The sequence below is a fragment of the Danio aesculapii genome, chromosome 18, assembly GCF_903798145.1.
Source record: "Danio aesculapii chromosome 18, fDanAes4.1, whole genome shotgun sequence".
Taxonomy (NCBI): Eukaryota; Metazoa; Chordata; class Actinopteri; order Cypriniformes; family Danionidae; genus Danio; species Danio aesculapii.
The window spans coordinates 21,615,497-21,632,813 of NC_079452.1; the positions used below are offsets into that span (position 1 = coordinate 21,615,497).

General features: G+C 38.2%; 1 protein-coding gene across 1 annotated transcript in view; it reads right to left on the bottom strand.

Annotated features, from left to right (window-relative positions):
* Positions 1–2,442: 2,442 nt before the first annotated feature.
* Positions 2,443–17,317, bottom strand: part of si:cabz01090165.1 (uncharacterized protein LOC100333421 homolog) — a 243,597-nt gene continuing 228,722 nt past the window's right edge. The window contains exon 5 of the mRNA XM_056478722.1: positions 2,443–3,093. Within this exon, the coding sequence (XP_056334697.1) occupies positions 2,550–3,093 (544 nt within the window). The 3' untranslated portion in view covers positions 2,443–2,549. The remainder of the gene's footprint in view (positions 3,094–17,317) is intronic.

Here is a 17,317-nt window from a genome sequence, read left to right on the forward strand (position 1 = left end):
CTACAGTTAGCATGGTAAGAATTAAAAATAGCCATCTAAATGAGGCCTAGCGTTAGCGAGGCTTATACCCTCTCTGCAGATAACTAGCTAGCTGACACCATGGTTTTCCAAGTAAAATCCTCAGTGAACAGTACAAAATAAAAAACAGAGGTAGTTCATGACCTGGTGGAAATGTAATGTGCCTCAACTGAGCACATCTGATTGGATAGCTGAAAACACATCCTAATATCAAGTATATAGAGTGTGTGATCATCACTTTTAAAGAGTTGAAAACTCTCGCTCGGGCTCATAACACCGTGTGTTAGTGATAACTTAAATTCAGCATCTGCAAAATAGCAATATTTAGACACACGGCCGGCATCTTACAAATGAAGATAGTAATATGTGCTATTCCACACTCAGCAGGGATATGCACAGCTACCACACAAGCCTAATGTGCCGAAATATGCAAGCCGTAGGACTTCCACCCATTTCCACAGCAAACATCCCGACTAGGTGCAGAGTTTCAATTTTACGCCTTTGTAATTCAAACGCATCCTATTGAACGAAACAACTGTCAGGCTATCAATTTAAATAGTGATCTCAAGTGCAGCGTAGCATTCGGGGAATCTTTTTAGGCCCGTTGCCCTGACACAGACAGACAGCAGAGCCGCTATGCCTGTAATTTATCCATTAAAGGAGCTCTAATTAACAGAGCTGGAACATCTCTGCATCAGCACCGTAGTGAGGGGGAGATTCTGACACATTGGCAACCGGTTGCCTAGCAACAACCTTAACAGAGAGATGAGAGAAATAAACAGTGTTACTTCTGAAAGTAATGCCTGACAGTATTGAGTTACTCCCTGATAAAAAGTGACTAGTTGCGTTACTTTTTATGGTAAGTAATGCATTACATTACTTTTGAGTAAACTAACTTACTTAAAATCAACTAACTATCTGATCAACCAACCAACCAACCAACCAACCAACCAACCAACCAACCAACCAACCAACCAACCAACCAACCAACTAACTAACTAACTAACTAACTAACTAACTAACTAACTAACTAACTAACCAACCAACCAACTAACTAAGTAACTAACTAAGTAATCAGCTAACTTACTAAGTTGTAACCTGTTAACTAACTAGTACTAACTAAATAACTAACCAACAAACCAGTTGACTGACTAACTAAATCAACTAACTATCTGATCAACTAACCAACCAACCAACCAACCAACCAACCAACCAACCAACCAACCAACCAACCAACCAACCAACTAACTAACTAACTAACTAACTAACTAACTAACTAACTAAGTAATCAGCTAACTTACTAAGTAGTAACCTGTTAACTAACTAGTACTAACTAAATAACTAACCAACAAACCAGTTGACTGACTAACTAACTATCTAGTTGGTTGACTAGCTAACTAAATAACTAACCAACCAACCAACTAAATAGGTAACCAACTGACTAACTAACTAACTAACTAACTAACTAGTTGACTAATGAGTGGTTAGTACCAACTAACTAACTATTCAACTTACTAACTAGCCAACTGACTAACTAGCCAACTAACTAACCGACTAAACAATGAACTAAATATCTAACTTACTTTTTACTTTGACTTACTAACTTACCGTTTCCACTGACTAGTACAGTATGGTACGGGTCACCTTTATCAGGCTTGCGTTTCCACTGCCTAAAGGGTACCAAGGATGCCCTTTTGGTGAGCGTGGAGAACGACAGAAAGTTTCAGTCTACGTCATTCTCGTCCCCAGTAACGTCATTCTCGCTCCCAGTAAAGCTGGACGGATCGCTTACATATATGAGAAGCACTTCTCACTACACAGATGCTTTATACACATAAACACTTGTATATAAATGTTCATTATTAACCTTTCTATGAACATGAGTTGATTATAACTGCAGATCAATGACAGTGTGAAACGTCTGCGATTATATAAAATAAATAAATCATCAAAAATAATAATGTAGGATAATGTTATCTTCTGAGAACTTCCTGATGGTTATACATTAGGGGAGGATATTGTTAGGGGATTAGGAATATATCGATATGCCGATATATCATGATATTTTTAGCCATGATACATTATCAATACTCTGGCGCCAAGTATTGATATTTAAGTAAATGTACAAAAGTTCTGAATTAATTAATCCGTCTCACACTGACTACAGCAATTTCCTACTTCGGCTGGAGTAAACCCAGCCGCATCTAGTAATGTCGGATAAACAATACATCAGAGATGCACCAGCTTCATTTAAAGCACTGACAGAAGAGCCCTTGCAATGGTGAAAACCTCAGGCATATGGATACCTTCTTCTGTTCAAGCTGGACTAGGTATTTGTGTGTGTTTTAGACACTCACAGAAATTGGGGTAAAAATATACAGGAGGGCTATTAATTCACAATAAATAAATCATCCTCACCTTGGACAGAAGAAAACCCCCAGTAAGGCCGCAGGACGCCGGAAACAAAAACAAAACAGAATGAGTTGTGTGGAGTGAAGAGAATGGGAAGGGAGGTGGGACCGAGCCCTTTGTTATTGCGATATGGAGTCGTCCTCTTTGACGGATTTCCCATAATCTGGGTTTAAGTCCACCACCGTGGTTCCTCTTAGAGCCCCATATCCTCCTTCCATCCCATGGGATCCTTCTTGTCTTTCGGACCCCAGCGGGACCGATGGTTTATTTGCGGATCCAGAAGACGAGCGTGGCGGAGGACCAGATGTTGCTCCCTGCTGGCCACCATTGGTCTGGGAGCAAACATTACTGACGCGGGCCGCTTTCTGCTTATAATGCTGACTGTGGAGTTTATATTTCATCAGCAGGATGAAGATGAAGACGAGGACCGATGCTACAATAATGCCGCCAATGACTATGATCATGGTGCCACCGAGGAATTGGTCGTGGATGGAGCGGCAATGGCGAAATTCACGCTCTGTGGTGAAAGATACGCAGCCGACCATTCGTGTGGCGGTTAGAGATGTGATCCCGTCATCATATACAGCCAGAACGCAGAGCTCGTAGTCACGGGAGGAGGCCAGATCACTCAGCAAGAAGCGCTTGTGGGAAGCAGGAATCATTCTGAGGGGAAAATACAAAAGAAATAATTATTAGATAATTATCACTCGATGAACCCAGAGCTGCGTGCTGTAGTCATGAAAATTTCTTTTAGGTAAAAATGCTCTTATGAAACACACAACACAGATAAAGCCTTGAAAACCTGCTCTAAGTAAAAGAAACATAAGCCCATAATTTTTACAAATTTTATTTGACTTTGTTATTTTATTGTATTCTATTTTATCTTATTTTATTTGACATTAAATTTCACAATTTATTTTATTTGACATTTTATTAAATTATTTTGTTTTGTTGATTTTATTTTAATATATTTTTTATTTTACTCTTTTTTATTTCACATTTTATTTTACATTTTATTGAATTATTTTTTATTTTATTTTATTTCACATTTTATGCTTTTATTTTATTTTATTTGGTCTTATTATTTCACTTTTTTATGCCTTTTTATTTATTATTATAATTTTTTTCAATTTAATAATTTTTTATTTTATCCTATTCTTTTTTATTTTATATTATTTCACTTTCTATTTATTTATTTTTATTTCAAATTTATTTTATGTTATTTTGTTTGTTTTTTTTATTTTATCTCACATATTATTATTTTTTATTTAATTTTATCTTATTTTATTTCACATTTTATTTTATTATTTTTTATTTGTTCACATTATATTTCACAATATTATTTTTTTGGTATTGTATTTGCAATCAATGCAATTATTAATCATTCTTAAGGAAGTGTCTTCTGCTCATTACAGCGATTATTTAAGAGACTTTCTTCAGAACAATGAAACAGTGGTCAATAATAGTTAGTTAGTTGGTTAGTTGGTTGGTTGGTTAGTTAGTTGGTTAGTTAGTTGGTTAGTTAGTTGGTTGGTTGGTTGGTTAGTTGGTTAATTAGTTAGTTAGTTGGTTGGTTGGTTGGTTAATTAGTTAGTTAGTTTGTTGGTTAGTTGGTTAGTTAGTTAGTTAGTTGGTTAGTTAGTTAGTTAGTTAGTTAGTTGGTGGGTGGGTGGGTGGGTTGGTTGGTTAATTAGTTAGTTGGTTGGTTGGTTGGTTGGTTGGTTGGCTGGTTGGTTGGTGGTTGGTTGGTTGGTTGGTTGGTTGGTTGGTTAATTAGTTAGTTGGTTGGTTGGTTGGTTGGTTGGTTGGTTAGTTGGTTAGTTGGTTAGTTGGTTGGTTGGTTGGTTGGTTGGTTGGTTGGTTGGTTGGTTGGTTAGTTAGTTAGTTAGTTAGTTAGTTAGTTAGTTAGTTAGTTAGTTAGTTAGTTAGTTGGTTGGTTGGTTGGTTGGTTAGTTAGTCTTTATTAATTTTCTCAAAGGCAATTTGTTTACAGCATACAAGCGCAATCACACATAACACATTGTACAATACAAATCTACCCTAAATTTAAAAACTGTAAAGCTAAGGGGACAAATTAAAGTTTAAACTGATTTGTTTTACTAATACAAATATAAATATAAATACAAATATTGTTTACTAATAGTGTGGATAGCAGTGAAACAAATCCTCTGAAAGCTTGGATAGATAGAGAAGTCTGTGTTGTGTTTTGTCACAGTTTTTACAGCTCTGTCTGAAGGAAGACTCGTGTCAGAGCAGATTTAAGCAGAACGTGTGCATCTGTGTGCTCCTTTCTGACCTTCTCACAAATAACTGCATTGCTGGAGGACTTAATCTGTCTTCAGCAGATGAAGACGGCTTTACAGACGCTCCAACATTGGGACAGAAGACAAAAGCTTTTGGCTTTTTCTATGAAGTTCTAATAACATATATTTCCAATTTTAAATAAAAATATAGGGTAATATTAAGGTGTTACGCATGTTCCATAATTGAATTTACATGCAACTAAACCTAACCTGCATTCTGACCCTAACAATAAAAAAGTACATGTAGTTAATTTGCTATTACTCACAAGTTAAAATGAATATTTACAGTGCAAAAAAAAAACACATTACAGTGTATTCAGTGAGAAAAATTGGTCACAATTGAATAGCTGTTAAAAACCGAGCTATTGCATGAAATGTTGATTTCTTTACACCTCTGAAGTTAAAATGTTGGTTTTGCACTGTCTAAAAAGCGTGGCACCTACAAAAGTGATCAATTCTAACAAATAATTTAATGTATTTTAAATATCAAGTAAGTAATGTGTATTTATAAAACACATTTATTGTGTATGACCATACACCCAGAGTGCTTTACAATCATGAGGAGGGTCTCTCCACACCACCACCAGTGTGCAGCTCTACTTGGATAATGTGATGGCAGCGACAGAACAACGGCGCCAGTGCTTCACCACACACCAGCTATAGGTGGAGTGGCCATGATGGGTAAAGATCGATGGAGGGAATTTGTCAAGGACACCGGAGTTACACCACTACTCTTTATGTGAAGTGGCATGGGATTTTTAATGACCACAGAGAGTCAGGACCTCGGTTTAACATCTCATCTGAAAGACTAATTTATACATATGCTTTACAGTGTAGTCCATGGTACACTCTCAGAAAAAAATGGTACAATGTTGTACAAAAGAAGGTACAAACCCTTGTCTCTGGGCAGTACACTCTCAGAATTAAAGGTACAGGAGCTGTCACTGAGGCAGTTCCTTTTTAGAAGATACATATTTGTACCCAAATAGTCCACAGTGGTATCTAAAAGGTGCATATTAGTACCCAAATGTATCTAAAAGTACCTTTGAGGTACCAATATGGACCCTTCAGGTATAAATATGTCCCTCCTGTAACTTTAGACAAAGAAACACATTTGTATGGCAAATCAAAATGTCCCTTTGGTTTTTAAAACCTGCAGATAGAATATTGTAGCTTCATCAAAGGTACAAATCTGATCCATGGTACCACTACAGTGGCAAGACACTTTATACCATAACAGTGTCAAATGTGTTCCTTCAAGAACTATTGCATTTTGCTTTATCCAAAATGTGTCCATTTATTTCCAGTAAATATACAATATCCAAATATCCAGTCAAATACATTCATTCATTCATTCATTCCGCCACAGCGGAATGAACCGCCAACTTATCCAGCACGTCTTTACGCAGCGGATGCCCTTCCAGCTGCAACCCATCTCTGAGAAACATCCACACACACTCATTCGCACATACACTCATACACTACGGACAATTTAGCCTACCCAATTCACCTGTACCGCATGTTTTTGGAATGTGGGGGAAACCGGAGCACCTGGAGGAAACCCACGCGAACGCAAGGAGAACATGCAAACTCCACACAGAAATGCCAACTGAGTCGAGGCTCGAACCAGCGACACAGCAACCTTCTTGCTGTGAGGCGACAGCACTACCTACTGCACCTTTAACATTTACAACAAAGAAAAAATACTTTAACATCAATTAAAAGATCTATTTTTTGCTAAACATTTCACACTTTTCACAAAAAGTACAGAAACACATTCTCCCATCTACAATATAAAACTTTATTTTTCTCCAATTTTCACACAATACCTTTGTAATTAGGGCTGGGCGATTCTTTCGATTTTTCCGATTAATTCGAATTTACGTTTTAAGACGATTTAATTTTTCATTAAATCGAGGTATCGCGATTTTTTTTAAATAAAACTATTAGGTACAATATAAGAGGCAATATTGTCCGACCACATGATGGCGCGCCTAATTAGCCGCTCACTTGTGAGAGTACGGTGCTCTATGAAGGAATGTAACAGAGAATGTTATGGCGGCAAATCAATGCCAATATTAATCGAGCGCAGCGGTGATTTTGCGCGCGAGGAGAAGTGAACCGTGAGCAGATTACAGATCTACACGCGAGAAAACTACAGCTCGCGAGCGCACAGGGGATCTTCACACGCGCGCGCTCAACTGATCCAGCGCGAAGAAAACAAGTCCCGCGCGCGCACCTCATCATCTGTGCGCACGATGTACGCTCTCGCGAGCGAGGTCATGCCTACAGCGCGCGCGCGCGATCAGTTCTCTCCGCTCGCTCGCTGGTTCTTCTCTCTGCTCGCGCGAAACATTTTGGAATTTTGTCAGTCCTGGGGCGGGACTTGGTTCACTTGTTATCTCTAGCGCTATTGGCTACTCTACCTTTCCGGAAGTTAGCCGGGATTGGACGCCGATTAAACGACGAACCATAATTCACGTGATCTTATCATCACCTTAACAAACATGGCTTATGACCAGCACGTAAGTAATCATTTTATTTATTATGAAAATTATTGCCTTTGTTAGAAAAGGTAGTTATTAGAAACTTTATTAACAGGCGCCCTGTTTACTGACACATTGTCTTGTTAAATCAACTAATCTACTTAATCTTTAATTTATATTTAATTTACACAAAGCAAATGAAAATTTTTATTATGCTTATTTTGTAGTCAAAGTATCAATACTTCATCAATATATGCAATTGCACCATTGAAGGTAGTAAAACTACATTAGCCCATACAGCCCATACAGTCAGACTGTAGACAGAACTTTCTCTCAGGTAACCTGTAAAGAACAGCTACATGTGACTTATCAACAACATGCTTTGTTTGCATGATGGTCTACAAAGTTTTTTTTTTTTAACTGTTTTAAATTTGCTTAACTTTTTGAGTTGACTGATGTAATGTTTACATTGGTTAAAATGGTTATTTTCTTACTATATATTCAGAAGTATTTAATGTTTAATTCAAATTGCACAATATTTACTTTATTTCATTCAAATCTTCTGCAACGATATTTAACTTGTGAATTTGTTTTACATTTATTTACACCTTGTTGACCAATTTATGTATGGCATGGCCATTAAAAATACAATGTTCCTTAACCAGATGGTTTTTCAAGTTACTTATAAAGAGAATGTTACTTCAGTCATGTTGTTGTAATGTTTTAAGTTGACTAGTTACACAATAAAAAAAATCGAAATCGAAATCGTGAATCGGTCAAACTTTATGAAAAAACCTAGATTTTTTTTTTTTGCCATATCGCCCAGCCCTATTTGTAATCACTCAAAAGTTCATTTAATTTACTTAATTTTGAAATAGAAATAGAAAGGTACCTTAAAGGTACAAACTGCAATGGTACAAATGTGCTTCTTTGTCTTAAGGTACAATTCTGTCCCATAAAAAGGTCCTGCCCCAGTGACAAGGGTTTGTACCTTCTTTAGTACAACATTGTACCATTTTTTCTGAGAGTGTGTAATATAAAAAGTACAACTTTTCCAAAGAAACAAAACTGTTCCTTAAGGAGCATTATTGGTACCGCCGTGTACCTTTTTTTCTGAGAGTGTACATATTTGTCGGTTCTCAAAGATGTAGCCCTGGGCACATATCTCCAGTGAGCCTGGCTTGATTATGGTGTCCCTCTGTATTTGCATGTGTTCATCTTTAATTGAAGCGTTTTTAAGTGGCTAATTAAGCGGCAGACAGTGAGCCGACAGGGTCTGCGTGCCAAGAAGAAGAGCTGCGAGCCTCTCCTCTGTTTCCAGCGCAGGAGTTTCCCTCGATATCTCCATCAAACGCTCAGCTCATTAACACATGACACTGAGCTCAGAGCGCCTTACACACACTGACAGCACGGTTAACAGCGCTTTACGCCTAGCAGACGACAACGAGAGTGTGAGAATAACCATGCAAACACACTTGAGTGATAACAGAAGAGCTGAGCCTAAACACACACTCTTTACCACAGTTATAACACTGCGCTAACACTGTACAGTAAGGTTACATTAGATTTATAATGTCTTCATTTGTTATTGGCATATTTATTGATCAGTGTGTGTAAGCGGCAGAATGAAAACACAGGCCGACACACTGCTGATGACATTTCATATGTGGCTGTTTGTCAATAGCAATCAGAAAGAGCAGTGTGTGAGCAGTTAACAGTGTTCACGCACACACACACACACACACCATTACCCTCACAGAAGACCTCTTGCTCAAGGAGCTCGCCAATTACACTCTGGTCAAATGCAGAAACACACGGTCAAGCTCAGGGTCACAGCAACACTCATACACACACTCAAACATGCACAGTCCAACGCACACACACACTCAAACAAACACATACAAACATTTACACAACACACTCATACACAGAAGCATGCATGCACACACACACATATACATACACTCACACAACACACTCATACACACACACACACACACACTTATACACACACTCACACAACACACTCATACACACACACACACACACTTATACACACACTCACACAACACACTCATACACACACACACACACACACATTCACACAACCACGCATGCCCACACACTCATGCACACAGTCCAACAGATGCACATACTGTACAAACATTTACACACATACACACACTCACACAACACACACTCAAGCGCACACATACACGCATCCACACAACACACACACTCAAATGCACACATACATTCACACAACACACTCAAACACACAATCATGAATCCACACACATACTCATACACACACAACACACATTCACACACAATCCAACACACATTCACACACCCACGCATGCACTCACACACACAAACAGATGCACACACTCAAACACACACATAACAAATATTCACACAACACACTCATACACAGAAGCACACAAACACACACTCATACACACACGCACACACACACACAAACATTCACACAACCACGCATGCACACACACTCAAACACACGATCACACAACGCACACTCAAACACACACTGTCCAACACACACACACACACACATACACACGCATAAACTAAAATGCACACATACAAACATTCACACAACACTCAGTCATACACACACATACATGTACACACTCATATTGTATATACACACAAATGCATGCAGACACACACACACACACACACACACACACACACACACACAGTCCAACAGACACACATACACACAACCATGCATACATGCATACGCACACACTCAATCAAACACACGCAAACACTCAAACGCACAAATACATACATTCACACAACACACTCAAACACACAACCATGAATCCACACACACACACACACACAATCCAACACACACACTCAAACACACACACAACAAACATTTACACAACACACTCATACACAGAAGCACACAAACACACACTCATACAAACACACACTCCTCTCTCTCTCTCTTTGATTGAGTCAGCATCTCTATTTTCTCCTTGTGTTTAATTAGGGAAGAATATCCTGCAGAACAATAGCAGAAGCTCTTTCTTCATGTCTGTAAATCAGCAACTCATTCATAAGAATAAACACTGAAGCCTCTGCATTATTGAACCAGCAGCTCGACTGTTAGCTTGTGTTTTACAGCATTGTTCAGTGACCTGTGATCACTTTACCACAGGCTATACACAGGTATGCCTTTCACATGTAGTGCTGTGCTTTATTTATAGCCAGTCGACTCCAGCTGGCCATCCACTGCAGCTATACGATGAATATAAGATCAACTTCAGAAAGCAGCGAGTATGGGTGTTATCACACCTGTCAACATTGGAATGTGGTGGGCGTGGTGTATGACAGAAAGTTTCAGTCGACGTCATTCATGAGTTGATTCCCTACTGAAAATAACAGCTTAAACCAGCCTAAGCTGCTTGGCTGGTTTTAGCTGGTCGACCAGCCTGGTTTTAGAGGGGTTTTGGCCATTTCCAGGCTGGTTTTCAGCCATTTCCAGCCTGGTCTTAGCTAGTCAGGCTGGAAAATGACCAGCTAAAACCAGCTTGACCAGCCTAGCCAGGCTGGGAGCCCAGCCAAAACCAGCTATGTCCAGCTTAAACCAGGCTGGTCAAGGTGGTTTTAGCTGGATTTAGCTAGTCATTTTCCAGCCTGACCAGCTAAGAGCAGGCTGGAAATGGCTGGAAACCAGCCTGGAAATGGCCAAAACCCCTCTAAAACCAGGCTGGTCAACCAGCTAAAACCAGCCAACCAGCCTAGGCTGGTTTAAGCTGGATTTTTCAGCAGGGTTATAACTGCAGATCAATGACAGTGTGAAATGGCCTACTGTAACATCTGTAATTATATAACATAACTAAATAAATGAACATATATAAACACACACAGACCCTTACAGTCTCTGATATGTTACCAACTGCAGATAAACTACACACAGCAGACATTTAGTCCGTATTTAGGTTCAAAACAACACAACATATAGCCTACAGTCAGTGTAAACCTCTCATCTGTGTGTGTAATCTTCAGCAGCACATGTAGCCTCTGTTAGACAGTAACTCCATCATTCTGAGTTCATAATAGTCCAAAAGGTGATGATAATAGTTAAACATGGCATTTTGTTCATGTTTGCTGAATAATAATGTTCTCCTTTTTTTCCATCTTCTCCTTTGTTTCTTCACGCTTCACTCTCGTGTTTGTCAGTGTCTGACAGGATCGGGTTTCAAAAGCACATCAATAATCAAGCGCAGGTTATTATCATCAGCTCAAGAAGTTTGTTATTTCAGATATAGATGTGCGGCCAGCGCAAGCAAGAAAGCGAAACTGCTCGCCCTTCAGACTGCCTCGTAAAAGACTACAGGGCACAGGGTAAATCTGCTCTTCTTTTTGGCATTGTGGCTGTTCATCAAGACGACGACAAGGTATGTTTGAGCCCAGGTCTACCATGGCTCGTTATTATAATTATATATAATATATATAATATGTGTGTATATATAATTATGCTGTAAAGTCTTGGCTGTGTATTTAAAACATGGCGGTTCCTTTGTTTTCATTCTGGCTTGTTGCGTAAGCGAATGACGTATCTCTGTAAACCAATAGCGTTCAGCTCCGCCTTTTGGTACCCTTTCTCATGTTTGGTACCCTTTCGAAAGGGTGCCGAAAAAGTGGTACGGTACGGTTCGGTTCGGTACTTTTTTTGACAGTGGAAACGGCCATAAAAGTGTCCCAAACCGAACCGTACCAGACCACTAAGTGGAAACGGACCTGGTAAAAGTACTCAAAAAAGTACTATAAAGTTTCTAACTGGCCAATGACATGATCTAGTGGGTCTCTGTTATCTTTAATGTGCGCGCTCATGATATAAGGAGGCGTGGCTTTGGACGGCAGGGGAGAAATTGTGTTTCAGACATATTATGCCAACCGGTTAGCATTTAGGCAGATCACCTACTGCACCTTAAGGGTCATGTTATGACTGCAAATATTTCATGCAATTAAAATGTTGTTATTTACTCACTAAAGACTTTTTGTGCTTAGAATTACTGTTAAAATTAAGAAAAAACTATTTGAAAATTCTGAATTTAAAGAATTCTGATTTGAAGAACTCATTCATTCATTTTCCTTTGGTTTAGTCCCTTTATTAATCAGGTGTTGCCACAGTGGTATGAACCGCCAACTTAATCAGCATGTGTTTTATGCACAGATGCACAGATGAATTGTTCACCACAAAACTAGCAATGTGAGCAAACAAAATCACTATGTTTAGTTTAGATTTAATGTGCACTTTAAGAGTATGGTCTGGATTTTCACCTTCAGCGGCTGCAGGAGAGCATCCGCTAATAAAATGCATGCGGATGTGAACGTTTCTCCATCTCTCGCACACCTTGCACTTCATTCAGCTCTTCACTTTGGCCCCCAGCGCTCTTTCAGCCAGACATCACTTCAGATTGAACCTGTCTTTTCAACTCAGAGTTTACGCTGCATATTCTCCGCCACCATCTTCGTGTCCGTCTGGGCTCTGGCGCAGCACTCTTAATTGATTCTCAAAGACTTTTTCGATTACTCTGCAGCCCTATAAACCAAAGAACTCCCCTCGCTTTTGCCATAATTAATAGCAAATTGCTTTCTGTATGTATCCTTTCTTCTCTCTTAATCTATCCACAGGGATTATTGCAGGAGTTAATTACATCCTTACAGATGCCTTCAGTGAGAAATCATGGTCTGTGGGGCCGCGGATGAATGTTAAAGAGGGGACGTTAATGTAGTCGTTTCAGATTGAGTGGCGTTGACATGAAAACCAAAATATAGCGCAGATTGCTTTGTCTTGCCAAATATACCACAAAACAAACAATTGGGTTTTGAATTCAGGAACTACGCCTGCATTGGAATCATCCAGGAGCTGTAAATATTGTGAGAAAATACCAAACTACACTTGAAAACTTCGAAAAAAATAGCAAATAGAATTTTGACTGAAATTTTAAGGCGAGTTTGAGTTGACTCAACTTAAATAGTAGTCATTTCAGATTTAGCCTTAATTCGAGAACGATGCCTGCATTGGAATCTTTCAATGTTACAGACATCCATTTCCCTCTAACATTTGAGCACTGTTGAACACGTTCTTAAACAGCGCTGATTTGCCATTGTGTTCACGTGCTCAACAGAAATGACTGTGATTGGCCATGAAGGTCATCAGTTCACCCAACTCAAGGTTGTTTACTGAGTGTAAACACAGATACAGGGACACTGGATCGTTTTAAAGCTGCGAAGATCAACTTTGTTTATAAGCTGACATACAAGTGATCCGCTGATGAATCGACTGATCTTCACAGCTTTTAAATGCTCCAGTGTTGATATCGAAATCCAGTATCCAGTATCATGACAACACTACTTGCTGCTCAGCTTTTTTGAGTTCGCTCAACTTTTAACTCAAGTACTGTAGTTAATTTGATTTAAGTTGAGTCAACTCAAAAAGTTGAGTGGCAAGTTACATTACAATTTTAAGTTTTTTTATTTCTCAATTTAAAATTGTAAGGCAACTTACTGCAGTTTTTTAAAAATTTGACTCAACTTAAATGTAATCGTTTCTGATGGAGTCGCGTTGATTTCTTTGTCAATATGCTACAAAGCAAAAAAATGGGTTCTGAATTCTGGAACTACACCAGCACTGTAATCCTCTAAGAGCTTTAAATAATGTGAGAAAATACCAAACTTAACTTGAAACTCACATTAAAAACTAAAAATAAAAATTTGACTCAACCTAAAATTTTAAGGTAACTTGCTGCACAGCTTTTTTTTGAGTTGACTCAACTAAAATGTAATTGTTTCAGATGAACAAGTGGCGTTCATTCAAGAGCTGCATTGGAATCTTTCAGGAGCGGCAAATAATGTGATCAAATACTAAACTTGAAACACACATCACTGTAAAAAAGAAACAGAAAAGTTTGACTTGCTGCTAGGGTTGTCACCATACTGGAATTCAACTCCAATCGATACTAAAATGTAAAAAACGTCCATTTCCTGTTAACATTTCAGCGCTGTTGAGCACGTTCTTAAGATCGCTGATTTTCTATTGTGTTCATGTGCTCAACAGAAATGACTGTGATTGGCCGTAAAGGTCATCAGTTCACCGAACTCACCGCTGTTTACTGAATCTAACCACAGATACAGGGACACTGGAGCGTTTTAAAGCTGTGAAGATCAGCTGGTCTACCACTGATAAAATCGACTTATCTTTTCCGCTTTTTTAGTGTTGGTACACTGAAAAAAGTGTTGCATGCGAAACTGTTGCAAACAATTTATTTGTGTTGAATTTAAACAAACAAATTAAATTTAATAATGTTCAACTTAATTTGTTTGTTTAAATTCAGCCCAAATAAATTGTTTACAACCTCGTAACATAAAAAAATTGAGTAAATCCAATGAATCATCTTTGAATAATTTTTTTTTTCAGTGTATGGAATTCCAGTATCATGACACTACTTGCTGCACAGCTTTTCTTGAGTTGACTCAACTTTTAACCCAAGTACTGTAGTTAATTTGATTTAAGTTGGGTCAACTCAAAAAAAGCTGTGTGGCAAGTTGCCTTACAATTTTAAGTTGTGTATTTTTTATGTCAACTTAAAACTGTAAGGCAACTTGGTGTACAGCTTTTGACTCAACTTAACAGAGTTGACTTAACTTAAATGTAGCCGTTTTTGATTGAGTGACGTGATTGCTTTGTCTAGCCAATATGGTTGGCAACCCCTGCAATAGAATCTTTCAGGAGAAAATAATGATCTGAGAAAGTATCAAACTAAACTTGAAAACTTGAAACTCACATCGCTGTAAAAAAGATAAAGAAAGATTTGACTCAAAGTTGTGAAAGGGAACTTGCTGCATTGCTTTTTTTTTAGTTGACTCAACTTTAATATGTTGTTTCTGATTGAGTGGCGTTAATTGAGGAATTTTTATTCCAAACTAAACCTGAAACTTCGAAACTCACATCATAAGTTAACTCAACTTAAATGTAGTAGTTTCTGATTGAGGGGCGCTGATTACAACATTGACTTAATTTAAAATTATAAGATAACTTGCTCCACAGCTTTTTTTGAGTTGACTCAACTTTTAACCCAAGTACTGTAGTTAACTTGATGTAAGTTGAGTCAATTGTAGTTGGCTCACAATTTTAAGTTCAATGTTGGAATCAACGCCACTCAATCAGAAATGACTACATTTAAATTGAGTCAACTTAAAAAAGCGATGCGGCAAGTTGTCTTACACTTTTAGGCTGAGTCGATGTATTTTTCCCCAACTTAATTGTAAGGCAACTTGGTGCATAGCTTTTTTGATTTGACTCAACTTAAATGTAGTAGTTTTTAATTAAGTGGCTTGATTCCAACATTGCCTCAACTTAAAATTGTAAATGAAATATTCTTTGTTAAATTATTCTACACTGTAAATCTTATCGGTTAATTAACAGTTTCCGTATTTTGTGATTCACAATTGTTTTTCGTTACTTTGCAGTTTTGAATTGCATTATGGGATGTTGATCTCTGCTCTGTTGACTTTTGATGTTGAAAATTCAACTCTGCAGTTTAACAAAGTGACTTTTATTGACATTTTAGTCGTTCAAAATAATATAATGTATAAGAAATAATTTATAGAGATAATAAGTGTGTAAAATAGCAGAAAATGTGCTTGCAGTTTATTACAAGGATTTTGTAGCGTATATATAGCACTGCAGACTATTAAACATGTTCATAAAAGTCATTTTTCTAACATCTGAAGGTTAACAGTTGTTGGAAGAAAGATCGAAGTCCCATAATACAATTCAAAATCATAAATAAAAGGGGGAAAATACCAAATAAAACATGAATCACAAAATATGGCTATTTTTTTCAGTGTACATAAAAACATACCTGTACGAAACAAAAACAGTAGCCCGGCTGAATAAAAACAAAAATACACTCTCTTCCAGCAGGTGGTGCTTATAGCAGAGCAAAAATAGCAGACATTGTCATGCAACCCAAATATACAGTACAGTGCAGATTTCCTCATCCTCTCAATACTACAAAGCAAAAGATTGAGTTTTGAATCCAGCACATATTTCAACATGAGCGCAACTACATACGCCTTCGTTGTAATCTTTACTGAGCATCTGAAATGGGGGCAAGCACTCGACACGCAGCGTCTCTTGTTATTCTGTTATTATTGTCTTCCTTGAGCGCTGTGATTTATTGAAGGGTGTCAATGCGGCTGCTTGAGGATCCAGCTTTGCAAAATTCACTTTCAATTGCATCAGGCTGAAACCATCAGCGTGGAAGCCAATCTGTCTGTGTGCTAATGAAATCCTTCAAGAGCTTTTCTGACATGTAGTGCCGAGATCCTAAAACAGCTGCTCCCTTTGGGAAGAACCCTTTGATTGTGGAAAATATATATATATATACACACTACCTGACAATAGTCTTGTCGCCTATCCAAGTGTTGGGAACAACAAATAATAACTTGACTTCTAGTTGATCATTTGGTATCAGAAGTGGCTTATATGAAAGGTAAAGGCCTCTAGATTAGGCTTATTTGAGCACAATTAAATCTGATCATGTCTTGATGTTGAATGATTTCATTAGGACAGTAAGGTCTGACTCTGCTTAAACAGAAGTCTGGTCACTGAACCTTCAATAATGTCCAGTATAGAATATGTGGTCATGCTGCAGTGGAAACAGAATGAATATTGTGTCTGACTCCATCATGAGCTTGGAGGACTGCATCCATACATCTCTGCAATGACTCAAATCACTGATTAATAAAGTCATCTGGAATGGCAAAGAAAGCCTTCTTGCAGGACTCCCAGAGTTCATCAAGAGTCTTTGTGTTCATCTTCAACGCCTCCTCCTTCATCTTACCCCAGACATGCTCAATAATGTTCATGTCTGGTGACTGGGCTGGCCAATCCTGGAGCACCTTGACCTTCTTCTCTTTCAAGAGCTTTGATGTGGAGGCTGAAGTATGAGAAGGAGCGCTATCCTGCTGGAGAATATCCCCTCTCTTGTGGTTTGTAATGTAATGGGCAGCACAAATGTCTTCAACACAGGCTCATTCTGAAAA